Source organism: Monodon monoceros, unplaced genomic scaffold, assembly GCF_005190385.1.
Source record: "Monodon monoceros isolate NGI ecotype Baffin Bay Population unplaced genomic scaffold, NGI_Narwhal_1 Super_Scaffold_11, whole genome shotgun sequence".
Taxonomy (NCBI): Eukaryota; Metazoa; Chordata; class Mammalia; order Artiodactyla; family Monodontidae; genus Monodon; species Monodon monoceros.
The window spans coordinates 125,901,159-125,927,002 of record NW_021703767.1 but is presented as its reverse complement, the minus strand read 5'-3'; the positions used below and the strand labels follow the sequence as shown (position 1 = coordinate 125,927,002).

Here is a 25,844-nt window from a genome sequence, read left to right as displayed (position 1 = left end):
TTATTCTTTATTAGCCAATGATGTCAGAGTCACTGGCAAAGTCAATATCTTATTTTAAAAGTCATGCCTAAAAATTCTGACTTTCTTCCTCACTTTCATTATCAGCATGCCCTATTAGCCAGCTTCCTTCTTAAAGATTTTTCACATAGAAACAACTTTTTCTCACTTTGAGAGGTACCATTAAGTGAAGAGCAGTTTGTGGCTGCAGCACTGAGCTGCTGATGCTGGATGGAGGGCCAGGCCTGCTCATTATCAAAGTTAATCATCCATGTACAACAGTTGCCAAGTGCATGATTTACATCTGTGCTTAGCATAATTACAAATCACAACATGTAATGGACTTCTGGGTTCACCTGTCAAAGTCACTAAGTTAAATCTATGAACAAAAACAAAAACAAAGCAAAACGTCCCCTTGCCCAAGAATATGTTTACATTTTAAGAATGAATTAATCTACTAATAAATTATGTAACATATACAGTAGACCATGATCAAAAATATATTTCATAAGAATGTTTAATTATATTCATAAACTCTCACTAGCGCTATGCTTTGTCAAAAAAATAGATGAGATTTTGCTTTTAAACTGTAACTGCATATATAATTTTTAGCATCATTATGGATTACTGATTAAAATAATCCTCATCCTGACAGAATGGAGAAAAATGAAAACTTGGGAGGCGTTTTGAGGATATTTAAATTACCAATGTTGAGAAGATGAGAACTCAGAATTTTAAAGGGGAAAAAAATTTGGTGAAATAAAATATCAGTTACTTAGGGGAGTCTTTATAAACTTCAAGCACTTCTCCTTTCTCCACTCACACGCCTAAGCTGACTAGCTGAGAACCATCCTTTTAGATTTCAGGCCAAAGGAATATATCACAAGGGACATCATTCTCAGGGATGTGATTCATGATGTGCACGTAGGTGTGAGAATATTATAACCCCCAGAACTTGGGGCAATGGTCACTTCTAGCACTGTTTTCAGTCACTATTACTTTCTTTCATTAACTGTAAAACAACGACAAAACAACATATGAAAGTGGAACCTGGTTTCAAAGAGAATTAACTCACTTTTTGTGAAGGAATTCTCCAGCTGCCACAGCAACAGGGCGATGTGCTGAGTATACCAAGTGGTAAACATTTTCACAGTCTTCATTGGAAAGAGCTTCTTCACTTCCACTGAAAAATTCAGAAAGTAACACTGAGCCAAAAATATTTACTGTCAGTTCTACCTTGATTAACATTTTGTAAGGTTCTTTATAAAAGCTCAAGCATGCTGACTTTATTTTCCTCTCTTTTTAGTCTGACTTTGAAAATATTTCTCTTTAACTATAAAAGACACTTAATTATTATATAAAATTCAGAAAATACAGATAACACAAGAAAATAAAATGTCCACATTTCTTCCCATACACACCTATGGACAATGAGTATTAGTACCTTGGGATATATATTAGCCCAGTTTAGCTCAGTTTCTTTAAATGTGCATAAGATTTTTGTTAATAGGCACTGGTCATATATTTGCCCCTGTTTTACAGAGTTAAATTATTATTGTACTATGTAACTCTTTCCAGAATTGTCTATTTTAAATTATAGTTTATCACAATATTTACAATACTATTTAGTCTTCTTTCTATGTAAAATGGATTCACTAGTCATAACCACTCCTCTATTAACACAAATTTCCCACCTTTCTATTCATGTATTCTTAAAGTTTGAACCTTTTCTTGGTTTGCTGGAATGTATCTTTAAGTATTTTTTTTCCCAAAGAGGGAACATCTATTTCCTGATTATTAACATGATTAAAAATGTCTGACAGGGTTATAGATTAATGACTAGATGACTACAGAATTCTTGGGCTATACAGGTTCTTGACAAGATGTAGGGGTATAAATTCATTCTCTGGAGATGCCTAGAGGTTAGGAGGAGATCGAGGGATCTGACAAATATAAATTAGAATGACCTTTGCAGCAGAATAAGGTAGCTGCATCATAGTATAAGGGAGAAACTTTAGTTCTGAATGAAAAAGAGCTGAATATCAAGGATGGGAGACAGACAGAAGCATTTTTTAAAGTACACTTTTTTCCCCCTCTCAACAAGGCCTAAGTTTTAACCTCTTCACTTAATTACATGTATATCATCAACTCAATTAGCTAATACCCTCAGGATAAAGTTAAACTCACAGGAAAAAAAATTTAACAAGATATCTCAGTAATCTAAGCTCATAAGTGAAAGGAAAGTAATCTATACCAAAAGAAGAATTAACAGATGCAGAGAAAAAGAATTTAAAGATGGTATAACAGGATGTTAAAGGTGACTTAACTTGTTGTTTTGGGGAAGTTCTGGTAGAGAGTCCACAAGCCAAGAAAAATAAGGCCAGATCATTTCATGCAATGCTATAAGAGACTGGAGAGTTAGTTTTGGGAACCTTAGCTCATTTCTCACCGAAATAATATATAAGTAGACATTAGGAGATTGAGCAACATAATGAGTAGAAATCCATACTTCTTCCATGTTTCCTTTAGGCCAGATATGGAATACTTAAAGGGAGCCAGCCTGGATAGTTTTAAAAGACATTTTGCCCAACAAGACCACCTAAAGGGCAAGCAACTCAAACAGAGGAAACCTGAAAGTCAGGCGCTGAGTCACACAGTAAATAGCCAGAGGAGGCACTGTCCACTCTGGGGAACTTCCCATTGTCATAAATACCTAGAGTGGGGATGAGACAGGAGGGAAAGGGACAGGACACAAAATGCTAGATAATGAAGAAGGGGAGCAGCTGTTGGGATGCTAAGATAGGCTAGAACCAGCTCAAACCAAGGTGGCTTTGAGAATAGTTGGGTCACTGACCTTTAGCTAATTATACCTTCATTGAAATACTAAAAATCACTCCCTCTTACACCATGACAGTTCCGAGGAGGACCATAAAAGGTCAAAAAGTAGGCAGTGGTCCAATTCTTGGGAAATCCCCACCCTTCACCAAAATAGCAAGAATATTCCTCCCACTCAGCCTATAAAATTACTTAACCCATAAAAACCTATGACCCCATGCCCCTGGGCAGATCTCACCTTCCCAGAAGACCCTGTGGCCTGGAGCCACTCTTGCCTTCTGAGACAGACCTCATTCTGCCTATGGAATGTGTATCTCTCTAAATAAACTTGCTTTCCCTTTACTATGGTTCACTCTGGAATTCCTTCCTGTGGGAAGCCAAGGACCCTCACTTGGAGGTCCATCCTAAGGACTTCTGTGGGTTCCAGGATGACATCTCCCTCTCCTGCAAAAGGGAGAGCTCTCTGAGGAATCCATAAAAGGACCAATGTACCTAATGAATTATTAGGTCATCTGACACAGCTGGAGGGCCATAACTATACTTTTATATAAGATATGATTTGCCCTTATTTCCTCCAATGAAAACATAGAAAAAAACCTTAAAAATAGACTTTTGAAACTAGCCAAACCATTTTCTAAATTCATGATGAAAGTATGATTTTTTTTAGCCAAACAAGGTCTTAGATGGTTTGAAAATACTCTTTAAGGAAGTAAACTAGCCTGAAAAGACAATACTGGAGGAGTCTATGAGAGAATTACTCTTCCTTGGAAGTAAGGGAAGAAGTAATATCAAAGCAAAGTTTACTCTTGTCTAAACGAGCAATTACTGAAACTAAATAAAAAAAGGAAGCAAAAAAACCCAAAAAAGGGTAAAAAAGTAATCCTTAACAATAGATTTTAAACTCTAGACAATTCCGATGAAAAATACAAGTGGTTGGAATGTGGGTATTTTTTGTTCAAGGGAAAGACATTGATAAGCTTGTGAAATTTACAAGTAAACTATAACTAGGGGGCATAATAATTTAAAATAGAATTGAAAAGGAAAAAATTCTTCATAAATGACAAGGAAGAATGAGATGTAAGGATAAAGTGAATATTATCAGAAGATGTACAAATCATGAATAGAGAGGTACTGATCTATATACTCTGAAGTATACCAAGCAACCACCGAAAAGGAAAGACAAGTGAACAATAGTAGTTCAAGACTTTAACACATCCTTCTGAAAAAGTAGACAAAAATAAGCAAAGGTATAGATAATTTGAATGACACTAAATAAATTCAAAGTAATAAATATAAATAACTATATACACAACACAGATATGTATTGTTTCTAAACATACTTAGAAAATTCAGAAAATTGACCAAAGTACTCAGAACACATTCTCAAATAATACAATGAAATAGAAAGAACAGCTTTAAACAATCTGATCTAGGGAGAACAAAAATTACTACTGAATAATTTTGATTTAAACTGAAAATCATAAAGGTAATCAAAATACTTATCATTGATTGTCTATGAAAATATTCTATGTCCAAATTTTTAGGAGACTGTAAAGTAGTACTTAAAGGTATATTTGTTACTTTAAATACGATTGTTCAAAAACAAGAAAGAAATAGCTAAAAGAAGCTAGTTCTTTGAAAAGAACAGTAGGATGGACAAACCTCTGCCATGACTGATCAAGAAGAGGATACAAATAAAACGAATGATGTAAATAACAAAAGAAATAATAAAGTTTTATGAATAAAACTATCATAAGCTATCAAATAATAAAGTTGAAAACTGTGATAAAACTGATATACTATAAAAATCATATGAAAAGCCAAAATTATTACAAGAGGAAATAAAGGTTAACTTAGATGGATAACCACTGAAGAAGTAGAAATGGTAATCAAAGACCTTTCTCTCAAAAGAAACTTAAAACTGACATGGCTTTAACAAAAGAATTCTCTCAAAATTTCAAGGAGGAATTAATCTGTCATAGCAAATTTATTTCAGAACAGAAAAAGGGTGAGCAACTACTGAAGATATTTTACAAACAGTATATATCTTGATTTCAAAGTTGGGTAAGGAACAGAAAAAATTATGTCAAATTTACACACAACACAGATGTGAAAATCCTAAATAGGATATTAAATATAACATTGCATTTAAGCAAAATACAATGAAAACAAATATGTCATGTTCAAACAGGATTTATTCTAGAAATGCATGGGTGTAAATTACCATTAGACAAATCTACCAATTTTATTCAGGCTCAACAATGTATGAAAGGAAAATCCCAGAAAACTGAGAATACAAAAGAACTTCTATCATATCAAAAACCTATCTCAGAAATAACTTTAGATGCCTTCCTAGAACAAGAACAAAAAAAATCCACTATCAGTGATACTTTCATAGTGTTCAAAGTCCTGGCTAATGGAAGTAGACAAGAGAATGAAACAAAAGTTTTAAGGTTAGAAAAGGAGAAGACAGAACTGAAATTGTTTGCAGATCATATAATAATCTACGTAGTAAATTCAATACAATCAAACCGTCAACATGGATAAAAGTTCTAATAGGCTGCACATAAAAGACCAACATAAAAATTAAATGTTTCCTTGCCTTAGCAATAACTAAGTAGAAAATATTTTTAACACTAAATACTAATCAAATAACAATAAAAACATACAGTATTTAAGAATTACCCTAGTAAATAATGTACAATACCTCTAGGAAAAAATGTAAACCTTATATAAAAGACCTAATGAGATCTAAATAAAGCAATACATCATTTTTATGTATAAACAATACATAATTGTAAAAAATTCCATTCTCTCCTAAATTTTTCATAAAATTAAATGCAGTTCTTTGTTTTGGCCATGCTGTGCAGCCTATGGGATCTTAGGTGCCCCAACCAGGGATCGAACCCGTGCCCCCTGCAATGGAAGCATGGAGTCTTAACCACTGGACCGCCAGGGAAGTCCCTAAATGGAGTTCTAATATTTAAACTCCCAACCAAAGTTTCTGAGGAACTAGACAAAAGTACTTTAAAAATTCATAAAGAAGAAAAAACAAATCCACAAGTAGCTAAGTGGATTTTAAAAAGAAAGGCAAAGAAGAAGGAACAAACCACTAAGAGGCCATATTTATAACATATAACATATACTAGAGTATAAAGCCACAATAACAAAGAATATGTTAGTAGAGCAGAAAGAGGTAAAAAGAGATCAAAACAACAACAGACCCTGGCATACATGATGTTTGGTGTATGACAGATATAGCCTCACAAAGCGGGGAGGGGAGGATTTGTAATGACTTTGCCGGCACTTGCATTCTCTCACATAGATTCTTCCTAGTTTTTAGTCAAAGCTCTATAGATGAAACTAACTATTCTTATTTTAAAATCTCTATCATATTAATGACACAATTTAAATGCCTTATTTCCTTTCTCCTACTTCTATACCGTTCCAAAGAAGCCTATTTGAAAAACCTATCCCTTTGAAGCCTTCTCTCTCTTTAAACAGAAGTATGTTACTTCTCTGATACTGCATAAAAGAACTTTTATGTAAAGAAAATAGACAATATTCAAAATAAAAAACAAAGAGAAAACAAAACATTTTGTTTCAAACCTAACCTTAAAATGTGAAAGTAAAACCTAAAGTGATAAGAATATATATTAGGGTTATATATGCGAAGTACATCAATAATGCTGGAAAAAAACATTAATATATTAGCAGATTAAATTAAAATATTATACTTACTGAAGTATCAGAGTAACCAATCGAATAGCTTCCACAGCAACATCATATTCCTTATCAAGTGTCATTGATACAATGCGATCCTGAAGAAAAGTTATACATCAAACCAACCATGAACAGAAAGTAAGTGGAGACAGATCTGAGGTAATGTCTTTGGGGGAGTTCATGGAAGACTAATGATAGATTAGTCTAATGATGATTAGATTAAATGGAAAGCTTTACTATTGAAACCATATTATCATAGTCCTATGCACACACCAGGAGGTGTTATAAATGTTTATAATATAAAATCTTTTTCATCAACTGGCATTCTCTAACAGAGACAAACCTTACCTTGCAAAATTAATATAACTATAAAAAAGCTGTCTATGAAAAAAATCTTATTTTAAGCAGGTGAGCCTTCTATTGAAGGTAATGAATAAGAACTCATGTTGGTAATATCTTTTGTAAAGCAGAGATTCATCTATTTAATACAGGTTCATTTAAAGAATATGCAGTAAAGAACATGACCTAAACACTTGTTATGGTAATGTCATTTGCTAAACTAGCTAAAATGAGCATTTTTAAAGTGAAAAAGAAAATACGCTAAGCATTCTTACCTTGAATCGGTTAGTGAATAGCTCCAATTTGGGGAATAATTCTCTATTGGTATACAGACTTTGTAGAGCTTTCAAACACTTCAGCCTGACTTCTCCTTGCTTCAGAAATACAAACAAAAACACAACAGAAGCAGTCAATTCTATGCCACAAAAGTTGAAAAGATTTTCAAGTCTATATGAAGACTAAAGTCATTTTCAGCTTAATCATTCAATTTACTTCATATTGTAATTCAACATAAGGTGGAACCAAGCAATTCTATTTGCACTTACATTTAATTAAAAATGCATTAAAAATCCCTTAGTTACTTGAGAGTAAGCTACACCTTTTTCAAATGTGTATCAACTCTGGTTCAACATGAAATACTTCCCACATTATACTGTGGCACTTCGAGAGAATTTCTGACCTATGATTTTAATTAAAGAAGGGTATGTTAATTTGTCCTTCCTGTAGAAAAATCTAATTTCATATTAAAGGGTCATCATTTATTCATTTCACAAATATTTACTGGATACTTTTTACTTTCCAGAAAGAGCAGTTAAGAAAACATGATAAAGGGAAGAATGTTTAAAAACAGAGGCAAAATGATAGAGTGATGTGTCCTGGGGCTGCTATTTACTAGGGAAATACAATAAAATCATTAACCTGGAGTAGAAGGTGTTGGTGATCAAAGTGCATTCCGGGTCATCTAGAAATTTAGCCAACTCTCAAATGATTAAAAAGAGAACGAAGTTTCTGTGTTCAAAAAGCAACATGCTGGGGACTTCCCTGTGGTCCAGTGGGTAAGACTCCACGTTCCCAATGCAGGGGGCCCAGGTTCGATCCTTGGTCAGGGAACTATATCCCACATGCCACAACTAAGAGTTCGCATGCTGGGACTGAGTCCACGTGCTGCAACGAAGAAGGCTCCATGCTGTAACTAGGAGTCCGCATGCCGCAACTAAGAAGCCTGCATGCCGCAACTAAGAGTCCACATGCCCCAACTAAAGATTCCTGCATGCCCCAATGAAGACCCAGGGCAGCCAAAAAAAAAAAAAAAAAAGCAACATGCTGCAACAGTAGGAGTCCAAGTTTTGGAACCAGACAAAGCTAGATTTACAATTCTATAGCTTAGTAGCTACATGAAAGATGACAAGTATATTAATCACTCTGATACTCAGTTTTCTCATTTATAAAATATGATACTGACTTCATAAGGTTGTTATAAAATTTGAATGCTGGTAAAAGTTTTAACAACTAGCTCTGGGGGATGGGGCCCTGAATTGTTGCACTTGCAGATTTCTGTGATGTGATTACTCCCTCCATGGCCAATTTCAAGCTACCAATGATACTGAACTCATATAAGTGAAGGATGTGCATAATCACTCTCTTGAAAGCTGACTGAGACACCACTGAATGAGATAATGCTTGCTGGTAAAGTCTCTAGCACATAGGAGGTACCTCTGGTAGATGCTGTTGAGGCCCCGCCCAGATGTCCAAATCCTAATATACAAGGCTAATCTTCCTGCTTCTTCCTGTATTGACAGCTAATGGCGCTTACCTGCATCTTTCTCTGGAGAATTGACCATGGCTGAGAAGAACCACCTGGTACAAAGATTCCTATGCTCTACCTTGCCTCTCCTGTCCACACCCTTTCCCTCCTTCAGGATGAGGCTCATAGCCAGTGGGGAATGATATAGGAGGGTAAAAGAGCCCACTCTCCTTGCCTCAGGACAGTACAACCTCTGAGGTGCAATTTATTTTTCAAAATTCCTTCTGAAATGATGCTCAGACAAAATTTCTTCTGAAACCACATTTCTGTTAGTGTGTCTCCTGCTTAATCCTATATTCCTCACTTTCTTAGAGGCTTCTCAGGAGAATACAAACTTCAATGTATCACTAGCACAAAAATCTCTGACTAAGGCTGGGCTTCTAAGGAATGTGACCTGAACAGTTGGTACCAAGTGTAGTCCTAAGAAGCAGACCTCAATGATGGGATTCTGAGGTTGGATCACTTGAAGGAAGGACTACTATGAGGAAGGACTCAATTTCTGGTTGTAAGTGAAGTTAACAATAGTCTCTGACACAGAATAGCAGCCATTTGCTAATTCACTTGCGGGTGAATGGAGATGTGCACTTAGCTTGTACAACATGCCAAGCATTTGAGGGATGAGGGTAATTAATAACTATAAGGACTATGGACTAAGGACTATGGCTGTCACTGAGATGCTAAACAGAGAAAATGACAGGCTAATTAATCACCAGTTTAAATCAGCAACTGGCAACATTTAATGAGATGCTTATCTCCTGCAGATAAAGAGCTGAACATACTGAAGACCAGACCCAGGACTCAATTTTAAGGGTGGCAGACTTTAAGGGACTTTGCATCCCAGGCAAGTCTACGCCAAAATCAGGGCCATACAGGAAAGAAGTGCAAGTTCAAAGAATAACTGGTGGATGCAGCTGATAACCTTCAACTCCAAGTTTCCCATGAACTTGTGGGTCTGCAAATAAGTTTCATGTTAGAGGGTAGCATGCCTCCTCCACCCACCCCTCCCCTCGAATATATGGAAACCTCAAGCGAAGCAAGTACCTTAAGGACAATGCTAGTAGCCCTCCTCATGCTCTATACTAACCTTCCCTTGTAGCTCCAAGCTAAGGTCAAATTTCACCATAGCCCAAGTGGGGAAGTGCTGGGTCTGCTAAAGGAGGAGAAGGATTATACGCTATAGGTGCTGCAGGAATGGGCCAACTTGAACCAGTAAGAACCAAGAGAGTGTCTGCTGAAGATACTGGACTGGAAATGGGAATATCAAACAGGATACGAGAGAGTTTTTAGATATAGGGCACTCTCCCTTGCCTCAGGATTTAAGGCCCATGGAAATGGCCTAACGCATTGCTGGATGACTCTTGGAAAAAGCAACGTTGCATATTAATGAAATAAGAGATCCGAGAATCGTTGTGGCAGACTGTGAAGAAAGGCATTTAAAACACAGTAAAGTAAAGCATGCCATAAAGGATCTGTTGTATAAACTCAGAAGACCTACTAGTTGAGTATGTTCCTCAGGAGGGCCCAGAGAATATTGTTTACCAAGGCAATAAAGAAAAGACTGGTGATGGGGGCACAGGCATTGCTGAGAAACTCCATAACAGCTGTATTCTGTAGGCTAGAGCTGGCAATAGGAGATACTCAAACAGAATTTGGCTTCCAGTACAATGAAGATGATGAGATCACAGAACAGCAGAAAGAAGGTAGCATCAACTAACTAGTAGATGCAAGGTGGGCATAATTATAATGGGCAGCAATGTTGAAGAGCAGCCCATGGGGATCTATGGAGATGGCTCACAAGATATGGTCTTCCTGGAGGCAAGATGTGGAAAGCCAACAAAAGTATTATGTAATATGTATCTATAATCACAAGAGATCAACAACAGATAAGCAAAAGACTAAAGACAGCTGACCCAAAGTAAAATCATAACCCCAGATGTAAGACAGCATGTAAGAAGTTTCCTTACTTGTAACTCTAAATTTAAAAACAAGGCCAAAAAAGATGAAATTACTCTATCCATTCAAGTTCACACAGCAAATTATAGGTAGAACAAAGACATCAGTCGAGTTTTATCTACACCAACGATGCCTCCCAATCAACTACTTCTCCTCCCAAATCTTGGTTCTTTAATGTACCAAATCTTGGTACATTACAGGGACTTAATTAAATAACTTAATAATAATGTCTAACAATAACTTAGATGAAAAATCAGTTGTATTTTTGTTAATTTCTCTATTTGGGGGCTCTACTATACTCTGAAGGTATTTCTACTACAAAACATAAATGTTTTGTTGTTTTGCTATTACACAAAATCTTATTCAGATCTGAATGTTATTTAACAGTGCCTAACCCATAGCTGCTGCTCAATAAATATTTTCTGAATGAATAACTATATAATATAAAAATAAGAAAACAAACAAAAAAGAAACACAGAAAAATAAAATAATTTGTTGAGGGAGGGAGCTGGGCATATTTGTCAGAGACACTAATCTATCAGCATTGTTGCAAAATTATTTTTGAAAAAAATGTTAAGAGCTATAAAAAGTATTGTATAGCATAATGGCATCATTTCATAATGAGTTGTATTTTAAAGGGACAATTTTCATGCTTCTAGAAGAAAATGCTGATTGTTATTAAAATGCCTATGTATAATGTTAACACCACAATGGGAATAAATGAACCAAATTCAGGTGGCCTGTCAAGGAGCAGATTTTTTTTTTAATGTGGTGGGGTGAAGGGAGTACAGAGAAGATAGTCTTTGTTGTTATTTTTTGACAATTTTATTGAGACATATTTGACATGCAAAAAACTTCACGTTTGTTTGATGCATTTGGACATATGCATACATGCATGGTACGATTATAATCAAGGCAATAAACATACTCATCACCTTCAAAAGTTTCCTTTTAACACCTCCCCCCCTTTTTCATTTGGTGAGAAGAGAAGTCTTGAGAGGGACATTGTTATGTACTATTAGGAAAGAGAGTCTTGTTCATGTAGTCTTTAGACCTCCACTTGGCTCCATAAGAATAGGCCTTAGCCTTGGAACACTCCCTTACCAAGAGATACAGTTGCCAACAAAAAACACCATGGCATGGTAGAATGAAAGGGCTAGGCAGCTGGCTCTGGGGGTGGGGTGGTGGTGATGAACTGACTGATGTGCTGGCCTCCCTCTGGCCATATGGGGATAAATAGGGATATTGATAATCTCTCTGTTAACAGGGAAAAGCTGGTGCAATGCATGAGGGTGGAAACGTGAAATGGGTCTTAAAAAGTGTAGGGAAACAATAATCTGGGCTCTTGGTCACCTTTGCGCTCCCATTTCACGCCCCCCAACTCTCAAGGTGTCTTAAGGGTCACAAATGATGTCTGAGAGAAGTAAAGGGGTCCCATGCAGGAAATTTTACCTGATCCAGGTGGCTTACAGGCCTCAAATAAAACCTGTTTCACTCAATGCAAAACCACCTATGGCATTGCTGAAAACAAAAGTGTTGAAATGAAGTCCTTCTTCGAAAGTGAAATATGGAAACTGAAGGACGGATATGAACAGGAGCCAGGGGAGTCTCATACAGCCTGGTTGGTGCATCTGTTTGATGAAGGGGCACTGCAGACTTTAACTATCTAGGGCTGAATAACACAGTTAGGGATGGGGCCAAGATCTCTGGGTCCCCGTTGGGGACCAGAGGCCCTATGCCCCTGTCAAGATAGAAGGGAAAAGGGGAGAGGGGAGCTAAACTTTTATGGGGCCTTTGGATACTGGTGCCCAAATGACAGGTCCCCATAGAGGCAGAATTAAAATAGTAGGTCTGGGAAGAATGTAGTTACCCATGGAAGACAAGTCCACATGTATTTGTGGATGAGATTCTTTGGACCATTTCAGGTACTGATGATCCTGGTTCCTACTATTGAATACGTAATAGGCATTATTAACATTTTGGCTGTGTACGGCACTGAAAACCACCATTGCCTCAAGGGGTATGTACCACAACAAGGACAAATTCAAGCTTAATGGGCCAGCTGCATTCCTAGCCTGCTCCAGAGTTGGCCAAATCAGGATGCGTTGTTCAACAAAAATACTGTATCTACGGTGGGGAAAAGGACATCGCTCTGTTAATTCGAGACAATACAAGCAGCCCAATCAGGCCAGTAAGGAAGGCCTCCAGAGTTTGGAGGTTGACAGATTACCAAAGGATAAATGTAGAAGTTTCAGCTTTTGCCCTAGCAGTTTCTGATATTATCACCATCACTGAGACAGTGCAACCCATATGGAAAACAAGTATGCTGTTGACTGATCTGGCTAATGCCTTCTACTCGATCCCTCTGCAGAATGAGGTCATGACCAATTTTTGTTCTCACTGAACAGCCTACAATATACTTTTACTGTACTCCTGCAGGGATACCTAAATTCTTCTGTAATATGCTACCAGAGGGCAGGGCTTGATCTTCAATAAGCTCAAGTACTACAGAAATTTTAGTCATCCCTTATACTAACGACACGGCTACAATGCTAATTCCATGGTGGCTACAGTGCTGCACTTAGTCACTGACAGAATGATAAGTACCAATTTGACTATAAATCCAGATAAAGTCCAGGCCCTAGGCACAGCAGGTGCAATTCCTAAGGCCCAAGATTCAAAGATGACATTATGGCATGGTTTACTGACAGCTCTGTGAAACTAAAGGCAGATGAGGTCTGCTGGGTTGCAGCTACCATCTGAACCAGTAAATGGCCATCTTTTGACTATCAGGTGTGGGCATTCCAATAGTAGCCACCTCTACTACCATTCCTTGATACATTTTTCACCAACAAATGGGCTGTTGCCAATGACTTAGTCATCTGGTCAGGCAAATGGCAACTAAAAGACTGGACTATTAATGGATCCCCCATATAGGGAAAAGAACTATGGCAGCAGCTTGCTCCCTGGGAAGAAAAAAACATACGTCACTCATGTAGATACTCATGGCAAAGGACCTTTTTTTTATTTTTAAATTTTTATTGAAGTTAAGTTGGTTTATAATTATTACTTTCAGGTGTACAACATACTGATTCAGTATTTTATAGATTTACCCACCATTTAAAGTTATAAAATATTGGCTATATTTCCTATGTTGTACAGTACATCCTTATAGCTTACTTGTTTTATACATAGTAGTTTGTACCTCTTAATCCCTACCCCTATCCTGGCCCTCCCCACAGGTAACCACTAGTTTGTTCCCTATATCTGTAAGTCTGTTTGTTTTGTTATATTCATTTTTTAGATATAACATATAAGGTGAAAATGCAGAATTTGTCTTTCTCTGTCTGACTTATTTCACTAAGCATAATACCCTCCAAGTCTATCCATGTTGTTGCAAATGGCAAAATTTCATTCTATTATATGGTTGAGTAATCTTCCATTGTATGTATGTATGTATGTGTGTGTGTGTGTGTGTGTGTGTATATATATATATACACACACACACACACACACACATACAATGTATATATACCAAATCTTCTTTACCCATTCATCTGTTGATGAACACTTAGGTTTCTTCCATATCTTGGCTACTGCAGATAATGCTGTTACGAACACTGGAATGCACATGTCTTTTCAAATTAGTGTTTTCGTTTTCTTTGGACATAAAACTAGGAGTAGAATTGCTACATCACATGGTAGTTCTATTTTTAGTTTTTTGAGAAACCTCCATACCGTTTTTCATAGTGGCTGTACCAATTTACATTCCCACCAACAGTGTATAAGGGTTTCATTTTCTCCACATCCTGGACAACATTTGTTACTTGTGGTATTTTTGATGACATCCATTTTGACAGGCGTGAGGTGGTATCTCACTGTGGTTTTGATTTGCATTTCTATGGTGATTAGCAATGTTGAGCATCCTTTCATGTGCTTGTTTGCCATCTGTATGCTTTCTTTGGAAAAATGTATATTCAGGTCTTCTGCCCATTTTAAAATCAGGCTGTTTGGTTTTTTAATATTGAGTTGTATGAGCTGTTTATATATTTTGGATATTAACCCCTTATCTGCCATATCATTTGCAAATATTTTCTCCCATTCAGTAGGTTGTCTTTTCATTTTGTTGATGGTTTCCTTTGCTTAAAAGATTTGCAAAAGATTTTAAGTTTAATTAGGTCCCATTTGTTTATTTTTGCTTTTGTTTCCTTTGCCTTAGGAGACAGATCCAAAAAAATACTGCCACAATTTATGTCAAAGAGTGTCCTGCCTGTGTTTTCATCTAGGAGTTTTATGGTTTCAGGTCTTACACTTGGGTCTTTAATCCATTTTGAGTTTATTTTTGTATATGGTGTGAAAAAATGTTCTAATTTCATTCTTTTACATGTAGCTGTCCAGTTTTCCCAAACCACTTATTGAAGAGAGTGTATCTTCTCCACTGTACAGTCTTGCCTCCTTTGTTGAAGACTGACTATATGTGCATGGGCTTATTTTTGGGTTCTCTATTCTGTTCCATTGAACTATGTGTCTGGTTTTGTACTAGTATTATACTGTATTGATTAATGTAGCTTCGTAGTGTAGTCTGAAGTCACGAAGCATGATACCTCCAGCTTTGTTCTTTTTTCTAAAGATTGCTTTGGCTATTCAGGGTCTTCTGTGATTCCATATATGTTTTAGGATTATTTGTTCTAGTTATGTGATAAATGTCATGGGTATTTTGATAGGGACTGCAATCTGAAGATTGTTTTGGGTAGTATAGCCATTTAAACAATATTAATTCTTCCAATCCAAGAACAAGGGATATCTTTTCATTTTTTTGTATCATCTTCAGTTATTGTCATCAATGTTTTATAGTTTTCAGAGTACAGGTCTTCCATCTTGCTTAAGCTTATTCCTAGGTATCTTATTCTTTTTGATGCAATTTAAAAAAGTTTTTACTCGAGTACAGTTGATTTACAATGTTGTGTTAGTTTTAGGTGTAGAACAAAGTGAATCAGTTATACATAAACATATGTCCACTCTTTTTTTAGATTCTTTTCCCATATAGTCTGTTATAGAGTATTGAGTATAGTTCCCTGTGCTATACAGTAGGTCATCATTAGTTATCTATTTTATATATAGTAGTGTGTATATATCAATCCCAGTCTTCCAATTTATCTCTCCCCCACTTACCCCCTGGTAACCATGTTTATTTTCTACATCTGTAACTTTATTTCTGTTTTGTAGATAAGTTCATTTGTACCCTTTTTTAGAGTCCACATATAAATGATATCTTATGATACTTGTCTTTCTCTGTCTGACTTACTTCATTCAGTATGGCAATCTCTAGGTCCATCCATGTTGCTGCAAATGGCAATATTTTGTTCTTTTTTATGGCTGAGTAATATTCCATTGTATATATATACCACATCGTCTTTATCCATTCCTCTGTCGATGGACATTAAGGTTGCTTCCATGTCCTGGTTACTGTAAATAGTGCTGCAATGAACACTGTGGTGAATGTATCTTTTCAAATTTGGGTTTTCTCTGGATATATGCCCAGGAGTGGGATTGCTGGGTCATATGGTAGCTCTATTTTTAGTTTTTTAAGGAACCTCCATACTGTTCTCCACAGTGGAGGTACCAGTTTACATTCCCACCGACAGTGTAGGAGGGTTCCCTTTTCTCCCTCTCCAGCATTTATTGTTTGCAGATTTTTTGATGATGGCCATTCTGACCAGTGTGAGGTGATACCTCACTATAGCTTTGATTTGCATTTCTCTATTAGTGATTTTGAGTATCTTTTCATGTGCTTTTTAGCCATTTGTATGTTTTCTTTGGAGAAATGTCTATTTACATCCTCTACCCATTTTGTGACTGGGTTGGTTGTTCTTTGGATATTGAACTGCATAAACTGTTTGTGTATTTTGGAGATTAATCCCTTGTCGGTTGTTTTGTTTGCAAATATTTTCTCCCATTCTGAGGGTTGTCTTTTCGTCTTATCGTTTTGCACAGCCTTTGCTGTGCAAAAGCTTTTAAGTTTAATTAGGTCCCATTTGTTTATTTTTGGTTTTATTTTCATTACTCTAGGAGGTGGGTTGAAAAAGATGTTGTTGTGATTTATGTCGAAGAGTGTTCTGCCTATGTTTTCATCTAAGAGATTTATAGTATCTAATTTCATTCGTTTACATGTAGCTGTCCAGTTTTCCCAGCACCACTTATCAAAGAGATTGTCTTTTCTCCATTTTATATTCTTGCCCCCTTTGTCATAGATTAGGTGACCACACGTGCATGGGTTTATCTCTGGACTTTCTATTTGGTTCCATTTGATGCAATTTTAAATGGCGTTGTTTTCTTGCTTTCTCTTTCTGATAGTTCATTACTAGTATATAGAAAAGCAACAGATTCCTGTATATTAATATTGTGTCCTGCAACTTTACTTAATTCATTTATTACTTCTAATAGTATACTGGTGGTCATTTTAGGGTTTTCTATATATAGTATCATGTTATCTGCAAACAGTGACAGTTTTACTTCTTCCTTTCCAATTTAGATGTCTTTTATTTCTTTTTCTTCTCTGATTGCCATGGCTAGGACTTCCAATACTATGTTAAATGGAAGTGGCAAGAGTGAGCATTCTTGTTTCTGATTTTAAAGGAAAAGCTTTCAGCTTTTCACTGTTGAGTATGATGTCAACTGTGGGTTTGTCATAAATAGCCTTTATTATGTTTACATATGTTTCCTTGATATCAACTTTGATTAGAGTGTTTATCATGAATAGGTGTTGAAATCTGTCGAATGCCTTTTCTATGTCTATTGAAATGATGATGTGGTTGTAGTCTCCATTTTGTTAATGTGGTGTATTACACTGACTGATCTGTGGATATTAAACCATCCTTGCATCCTTAGAGTAAATCCCAGTTGATCATGGTGTATGATCCTGCTTATATATTGTTGAATTAGGTTTGCTAATATTTTGTTGAGAATTTCTGCATCTATATTCATCAGAGATATTGGTCTGTAATTTTCTTTTTTTTGGTAATATCTTCGTCTGGTTTTGGTATCAGGGTAATGGTGGCCTCATGGAATGAATTCAGAAGTGTTCCTCAATTTTTTGTAATAGTTTGAGGATAGATAGTAGCTCTTCTTTACATGTTTGGTAGAATTCCCCTGTGAAGCCATCGGGTCTTGGACTTTTATTTGCTGGGAGCTTTTTGATTACTAATTCAATTTCACTACTAGTGACTTGTCTGCTCAGATTATTTCTTCCAGATTCAGTCTTGGAAAAGTGTACGTTTCTAGAAATTTACCCATTTTTTTCTAGGTTTCCAATTTGTTGGCATATAACCGTTCATAATATACTCTTATGAGTTTTTTGTATATCTGAGTGTAAGTTGTAATTTCTCCTCTTTCTTTTCTTATTTTGTTTATTTGGGTTCTCTTTTTTTCTTAACGAGCCTAGCTAAAGGCTTATCAATTTTGTTTATGCTTGCAAAAGACTAGCTCTTGATTTCATTTATCTTTTCTATTATCTTTTTTGGGGGGGGGTCTCTATTTTTATATTTCCTCTCTGATCTTTATTATTTCCTTCCTCCTGCTGACTTTGGGCTTTGTTCTAACACTTTCAGATGGTAGGTTAGGTTGTTTATTTGAGATTTTTCTTGTTTCTTGTAGGCCTGTATCACTATAAACTTCCCTCTGAGAGCTGCATTTCTGCATCCCATAGATTTTGGCAAGCTGTATTTTCATTTGTCTTGAGGTGTTTTCTGATTTCCTCTTTAATTTCTTCATTGACTTTTTTTGTTCTTTTTTTAGTAGCATGTTTGTGTGAAGGACCACACGCTTGTGTTTGCAAAGGAACTTTTAAAATAAAAACATAAATGGAACTAGTGTCAATCAAGTTTGTGCCCAGTGGGCTGCAACAATTGCCTGGTGGGTACATCTATGGAAAAAGGAGTCTACTTCAGATGCAAAAATGGGCCAGAGCCCAAGAGATAACCCAGAAGTCTAAGGATGTAGTACAATCTTGTGATTCTTGTCAATATACTCAAATCATCCAGAGAGAAGAACTGGGACACATTAACCAAGGACTGGGACTCACCTGGATCTGGCAGATTGTTCACATCAAACCCCTGACCACCAGCCACAGGCAAAGATGATGCCTCACTGCCATAACACCTAGTCAGGCTATTGTATAGCTACTCCAGTCTGGCATGTGGATGCTGAAACATAGCTGTCCTTGAATAAAATTTATGTCATATTTTTGGATACCCCATGGGACTTCACTCTGACCAAGGAACATCCTTCACTGCCCAAGCAAGACAACAATGGGCACACTCTCAGGGACTATGGCTACTAAACACTCCAGTGCAAGGAAAACAGGCACTGCAACACACATTGGGAAATACTGAGTTTGGTTGTGGTGGAAGTGGACTAGGCAGCCATGTGCTTAGGCTGTGCCTGCAAAATCACAATCTCAACATGTCATTCATTCTTCTTTTTTCCTGTTGGAGTGTACTTCTTTGGGGTGATCTGCAGTTCTGCCTACGATTGTACCCCAGACAGGGCCCCTTGACTCTAGTCTGGATATGATACTTACCTTGGGGAACCTCCTTACCTATGGGATACCAAAAAGGTGGGAGATGAAATCAAGGAGTATCAGGGTGCTAGCGAGGGTCCTTCTAGTAGTACTGGGCACACTGACCCTTTCAATCAGGTGGGTGACGTTAACAGACATGTCAAGTTTGTGCAGTCCTTCCCTAGACTGGCCAACTGAGGCCAAAAAGTTTGTGTCAAGCCACAAAGGCACTGGGTGCCCACAGAGGAGGTAACATCTGGCTTGGGTTGCAATACCAGGGCAGCTAGTATCACAAGCAGTAGACCAGAGTAGCTCTGGCCTGAGAAGATTCATGAAGTGGGAGAGGAGTAGAAACATTAATCTTTCCTCTTCTCACTCCTACAGAATCATCTGCTGTGTCTGTTACAACAACAGCCATAGTCAGAGGAGGCAAACTTAAACAACGCTGGGATTTGTCATCACAGAATGAATTCCTTCTCGTTCCGCATTCCCACTGTAATGGCCTGGCTGACACAAAACTGCTCAGAACTTCCTCAAGTTGCCAATGGGTCAAATAGCTGGGTCACTCCTTTGATACAGGCCCAGATGCAGGCATGCTCCGGAGTCCCTTACTTTAATATTTCCTATGATGTGACAGAAAAAAACCCCTGTACAAGAATGCTTATTACTGATCTATACCGACATTTTGGACTTGGATGCCCAGTATGTAACTTTTCTCTCCCTGCAACCACATGGTAAAAGCAAGCCAAGGTTGTATATAACTGGACTAGTCAGCATTATCAGAACAAAATCCCTGACATGTGTCCCCTGCACCCCTCAGGGTTATGTATTTCTCTGTGGACCCCAATGGGCAATAGAATGTCTGCCTCCAGGGGAAGGATTGTTGCCTCAGAGTTCTAAGGCTGACTGTCCATGTCAGCAACTGCAGAGAGGGCTGAAAAGGACCCCTTCTGCTGATGTACTACAAAGTGGCTCACAGTATCCTCCTGGGAAGACAAACTAACCACTGGTTTCATTCTGCTATCCAAATTCTAATACTGGGAATAGGTATGCAGGCCCTAGAAAAAAATGGTGTACAACCTGTCCTCAACCATGGCAGAAATAGCTAACACTATGCCCAAGCCATCCAAGCCAATGAGACTCACTGAACTCACTAGTCAAGGTGGTGATGGATAACTAAATAGCCCTCAATTACCTGCTGGCAGAACAAGGTGGTGTTTGTGTTATTGTCAGCATTTCTTACTGTGTATACGTCAACAATTTGGGGAAGCTGAAAACTGAGCTGATGAACATCCATGCTCAGGAGGGATGGTTATCAGCTGTACACACACAGTCTCCCCAAACTCACAATTTGACCTCTTTAGCTGGCTTAATCCACATTGAAGACCACCCTCTAGGGTGGCTTGACTGTCTTCCTGGGCCTGGCTCTCCTAACGGGCCTGGTAAAGTGCTGTTTCCTAATGACAGGAAGGCTCTATGAACACTCCACATCCAAACAGATTGTTCTGGGACCCTGGTGAACCCAATTCTGCCTTCAAGTTTGGGGTGGGTGATTGACATGCTTTTGTGCCATGTCAATGGTCGAGCAGGGGTGAGGGGTAGACTGTTGGGAAAGGCAGTCTCCTGTACAGTGTTTTGACCCACACTTGGCTTCACAGGAAGAGGCCTTGGGTCTGGAATACTTCCTTATCAAGTAATAAGAGTCTTCATGGACTGTGCTGGGTTTATCACCTTGTGTGGGAATATCACTCCCGTTTTAGACTCAGTGTGTCTTCTTTTGTTCTGCTTAAGTGTGTGCATCATATGGCACCTGGCCAACCCCACTATTAAATCTGTCCCCTGAGAGGACAGAATAGGGTCCTTAGTTCTGTGGCACAAGAGGGGTGCATGCAGGGCAACTGCTCTGTGTTGACTGCTGGACCATGGGGGACTGACACTACTGAAGCTAATCTTGCTCTGTCTGTCCCTTCTCCATATGAGTAAAGCATTGTTCCATCCAATGCTTGACTGTGTTGTGTTTTCCTTGGTGATCAGTATGCAGTGGGCAAAGAATCTGAACTTCTAGTGATCGGCAACAGATGTCATTTGCTTGACATATACAGAGCTAAAAGGTTTTTGGTAAACTCGAGAAACAGAATATGGGATGAGCGAACACAAAGATGAGGAAATGAAATGGACTAACTGAAAATAAATCCCACCCAAGCACTGAGATTTTGATGTAAGCAATCAAGCATTTGCAAGAAAGTAGAAGAATTGTACACATAAGCTAAAAGCAAAAAACAGTGCAGTCATATTTACAAACTGGAAAGGACAAAGAAAGGTAATCTAGTGTCATGAGCATAAATACAAAAAGAGAGTAAGATACTTAGCGCAGAGCACAGAGATTACTAAAGCTGTATCTAAATTAGACCTATTCTGTGTCACCCTCAATGTCAGAACTAAAACCAATGGGTAGGAATTTAGAAATAAGTTTTGGTCAACAGAAAGATGAACTGAATTTCTAATAACTCCTTTAGCTGTTAGAGATTGTCCGTCTTTCTAATGACCAAAATTTAATACTGCAGAACTTATACAAATTGGCAGCATGAAAAAAGTTTGTCTTATTTATAGGAGGGTAGACTAGGTTATAACCTCTAAAATTCTAAAATCAAGACAAAGAATGTCTAATCATTATGTTGCATACCTTAAACTAACACAATGTTAAATGTCGATTATATCTCAACAAAAATGGAAAAATGCAATTGATAATTAAAATGTAATTTTTTTAAAAATGAGAAGAAATTTTATCAGCTCATTTGAAAATGCACAGGATGAGTCTGAAGACAGAGGTTACAGCCTATACAATGAACACTTTCAACCAGATGATTAAAAGGAGAGAAAGGAAATTAATCTTCAGAGAAAAAAAGTACAAGGTGATCAGAAAGGGAATGACAAAAAGGAAAGTTTAGAAATAAATATTTAATACTTACACTCTTTTCTAAGTAAAGCAATTGGAGATCACAGGAGAGGTTTATAAAATCATCCTATCGAAAACACTACTTACTCCTTAAATCATTTTATCAACAATGTACAAGAGAAACCTACCTCTTCCTTTATCTGGACAGAGGATTTCTACAGACAGACACAGTTTAGTGATTTGTTTTAAACTGATTTTTAAATCAAATTAAAAAGTTTTAATTTGGGGAGTTTGGGGAGACTGTGTTTATTTTTTGATAAGCCACATCAAATTGGTGTTTTCCCCAGAATTTGTGGACATACATAAGTTCTGTTAAAACTGGTAATTGTTACTGTTATTGAAATTCAGTAGAATACTCTATTAGGGAGGTGAGGAGAGGAGGAAAACTGGTATGGTAGTAGTAGGGAATAAAAATGAAAGACTTTAAACTTATTTCTACTAAAAAGCTTGTCTGCTTGGATTTAGTAGTATGGATATGCCTGCATGAGGGCACAAGGTGTAATTATAATATCTCTCACACCAGTAAAATTTAATTGGATGCATCTGAGATGAGGCTTAGATGTAAAGGTCCCCAGTACCACATGAGGACTGGAAAAAGAAAACAAAATCGAGTTTGGGATTTATTACTATAGACAAAAGGATCTGAATTGATAGGGAAAATAAATATATTCAGGAAAAAATTCACTATGTACATACTAACTGGATTTTCCTTCAAATGAGGTGGGAAATAAGAATCCCTTTTAATCCTCAATTAAAAATTAGTCACTGAAACTGACCAACCAACTTATGATGATCTCCCTACACTCTGAACGCTCTTTTATAGCAAAAATGGCCTATAAAATTCCCTTGGGAACTTTCATTATAATTTATGTAATTTTGTGGTTTTCTTTGATAATACTTAGCACACTACTATTTAAAAAATAAATGCTTGGGGAACCGAATCAACATGGTGGAGGAGTAGGACATGGAGCTCACCTTCTCCCCACAGATACATCAAAAATACATCTATGTGTGGAATGACTCTCACAGAACATCTACTGAATGCTGGCAGAAGACTTCAGACTTCCAAGAGAGCAAGAGACTCTCCATGTAACTGGGCAGGGCAAAAGAAAAAGAGAGAGAAAGGAATCGGGAATGGACCTGAACCTCTGGGAGGGAGCTGTGAAAAAGGAAAGGTTTCTGCACACTGGGAAGTCCCCACAGTCCCTCTGTCCACTGGCGGGGACAGAGGGGTAGCTTCAGAGCCTTGGAGGAGAGCACAGCAACAGGTGTGTGGAGGGCAAAGCAGAGACAGACCTGCACAGGTCAATGCTGACCGGCACTCCCCAGCCTGAGGCGCTTGCCCGCTTGCCCGCTGGGGCAGGTGGGGGCTGGGTACTGAGGCTCGGGCTTTGGAGGTCAGACCCCGGGGAGAGGACTGGGGTTGGCTGTGTGAACAAAGCCTGAGGGGGGTAGGGTGCAGGGTGCTACAACTGAGGGAGTCTGGGAAGAAGCCTGGGCCCACCAGAGGCAAGGGACCATTGTTGGGGGGCATGAGAGGAGAAGGGTGGGCCTGCCATAGGAGCTTCTTTCTCTGCATGCTCACAGGCAGCAGGGCACTGCCTATATGAGCTCCAGGGGCAGGCGTGAGCCATGGCTGACATCTCGGACTCCAGAGGCAGGTGCGGAACGCTGCCGTTGCTGCTGCCACTTTCAAGGGTCCTGTGAGCGGGGGTGCAGATCACTGCCCTCACCTTTCCAGGAGCTGGCACGGCCCACCACTGCAGAGGGTCCCATGAAGTGGGACCAACTTCCCCGGGAGTGCGCACAGCCAACCACTGCTGACAAGGGCCCTGCAACCCGGTGCCAACCACTGCCCCCACCTCCACGGGGTGCGCAACACACCGCTGCCACCTATGGTCCCAAGATCTAGGGCCAACTTCCCCAGGGACACATGACCTGCTGCCGCCATTGCAGAGAAACTTGCGACCGGGAGTCAACTCTTGCCCCCACCTCCCTGGGAGCGTGCACCTGCACACCCCGATCAAGGGGATAACAGCCAGCACATGCTAAGAAAGAGACAGCAAGCATCCAAACCAAAAACAGCACTCATGTCAAAAAAATACTGAACCCACACAAGCTACACAGGGATTCTCCTGCTTATAAATAGCCCTCCAAGACCACAGTAGATAATTGTTTCTCCTGAACTCACAGAGTAAGAGAAATATAAGCAAAGTGAAAAAGCAGAGGAACCACTCTTAGTTAAAAGACCAAAAAAATTGCCTGCAGGGACAATGAAAAAGACCTCCTCAGTCTAATAGACACCAAGTTAAAAAAGGAGGTAATGAAAATACTGAAGGAATTAAGAAAGGCTATCAACAGAAAGGCAGATTACTGTAAAAAGGAACTTGAAACTACAAGGAGGAGACAATAAAAATTAGAAAATTCATTTGCTGAGACAAAAGCTGAGCTCAAGGCAATGAACAGCAGAATGAATAATGCAGAAGAAAGAATAAGTGACCTGGAAGATAGACTAATGGAAATTACCCAATCAAAACAGAAGAGAGAAAGCCAAATGAAAAAAAAAAAAGTTAAAGCAACATAGGAGACCTATGGGATAATATAAAGCAGGCCAATCTATGCATAACAGGGATTCCAGAAGGAGAAGAAAGAGAAAAGGGGATTGAAGATGTATTTGAAGAAATTATGGCTGAAAATTTCCCAAACTAAAAGAAGGAAACAGATATCCAGATACAGGAAGCACAGAGGGTCAAAGAAGATGAAGCCAAACAGACCTACATCAAGACATATTATAATAAAAATGGCAGAAGTTAAAGATAAAGAGAGGATTCTAAAGGCAGCAAGAGAAAAACCAAGAGTTCTTTACAAGGGAACCCCCATAAGACTATCAGCTGATTTCTCTACAGAAACACTGCAGGCCAGAAGGGCGTACAAAATATATTCAAAGTCTTGAAAGAGAAAAATCTGCAACCTAGAATACTCTACTTAGTAAGATTATCATGTAGAATAGGAGGAGAAATAAATAATTTCTCAGACAAGCAAAAATTGAAAGAAAACAGCAATACTAAACCTATCCTGAAAGAAATATGGAAAGGTCATCTCTAAATAGAAAAGAAGCAGCAAGAAGAAATAGGAAGGAGGAAATCACAATTGGAAAGTAAATCACTTAAATTAGCCAGTATAGAGATCAAAAAGAAAAGAAAAAAACAACCCTATTTGTGAAAGCAATGATAAACACAAGGAACAGCAAAGGGATAAACATGAAGATGTAGAAAGGGACATCAAAATCATAAAATGTGGGGAAGGAGAGTAAGAAAATGCAGATTCTTTTTCTTTTTTTTAAATGTGTTTGAGCCTATATGACTACCAGTCTAAAGCAAGCATATATGGGAAGGGGTTAACATACTTGAAAACAAGACAACCACAAATGAAAAACATACAATAGATTCACAAAAACCGAAAAAAGAACACAAGCATAAAATAAAAGGAAATCATGAAACCACAAAAAGAAAAACAGAAAAAGAAAGGAACAAAGAAGAAACAAAGAATCAACTGGAAAACAAGGTTTTAAATGGCAATAAATACATATATATCAATAATTACCTTAACTGTCAATGGACTGAATGCTCCAACCAAAAGACATAGAGTGGCAGATCGGATAGAAAAAACAAGAGTCTAAA

At 37.9% G+C, this 25,844-nt stretch overlaps 1 protein-coding gene across 4 annotated transcripts in view; it reads right to left on the bottom strand.

The window, feature by feature from the left end:
- Window positions 1-25,844, bottom strand: part of STAG1 (stromal antigen 1) — a 434,108-nt gene that overhangs the window by 93,898 nt on the left and 314,366 nt on the right. For all 4 annotated transcript variants that reach the window (XM_029214246.1, XM_029214245.1, XM_029214243.1 and 1 more), the window contains exons 11-13: window positions 7,170-7,268; window positions 6,574-6,653; window positions 1,073-1,180 (exon numbers count right to left, since the gene is read on the bottom strand). In XM_029214246.1, the coding sequence (XP_029070079.1) occupies window positions 1,073-1,180; window positions 6,574-6,653; window positions 7,170-7,268 (287 nt within the window). The remainder of the gene's footprint in view (window positions 1-1,072; window positions 1,181-6,573; window positions 6,654-7,169; window positions 7,269-25,844) is intronic.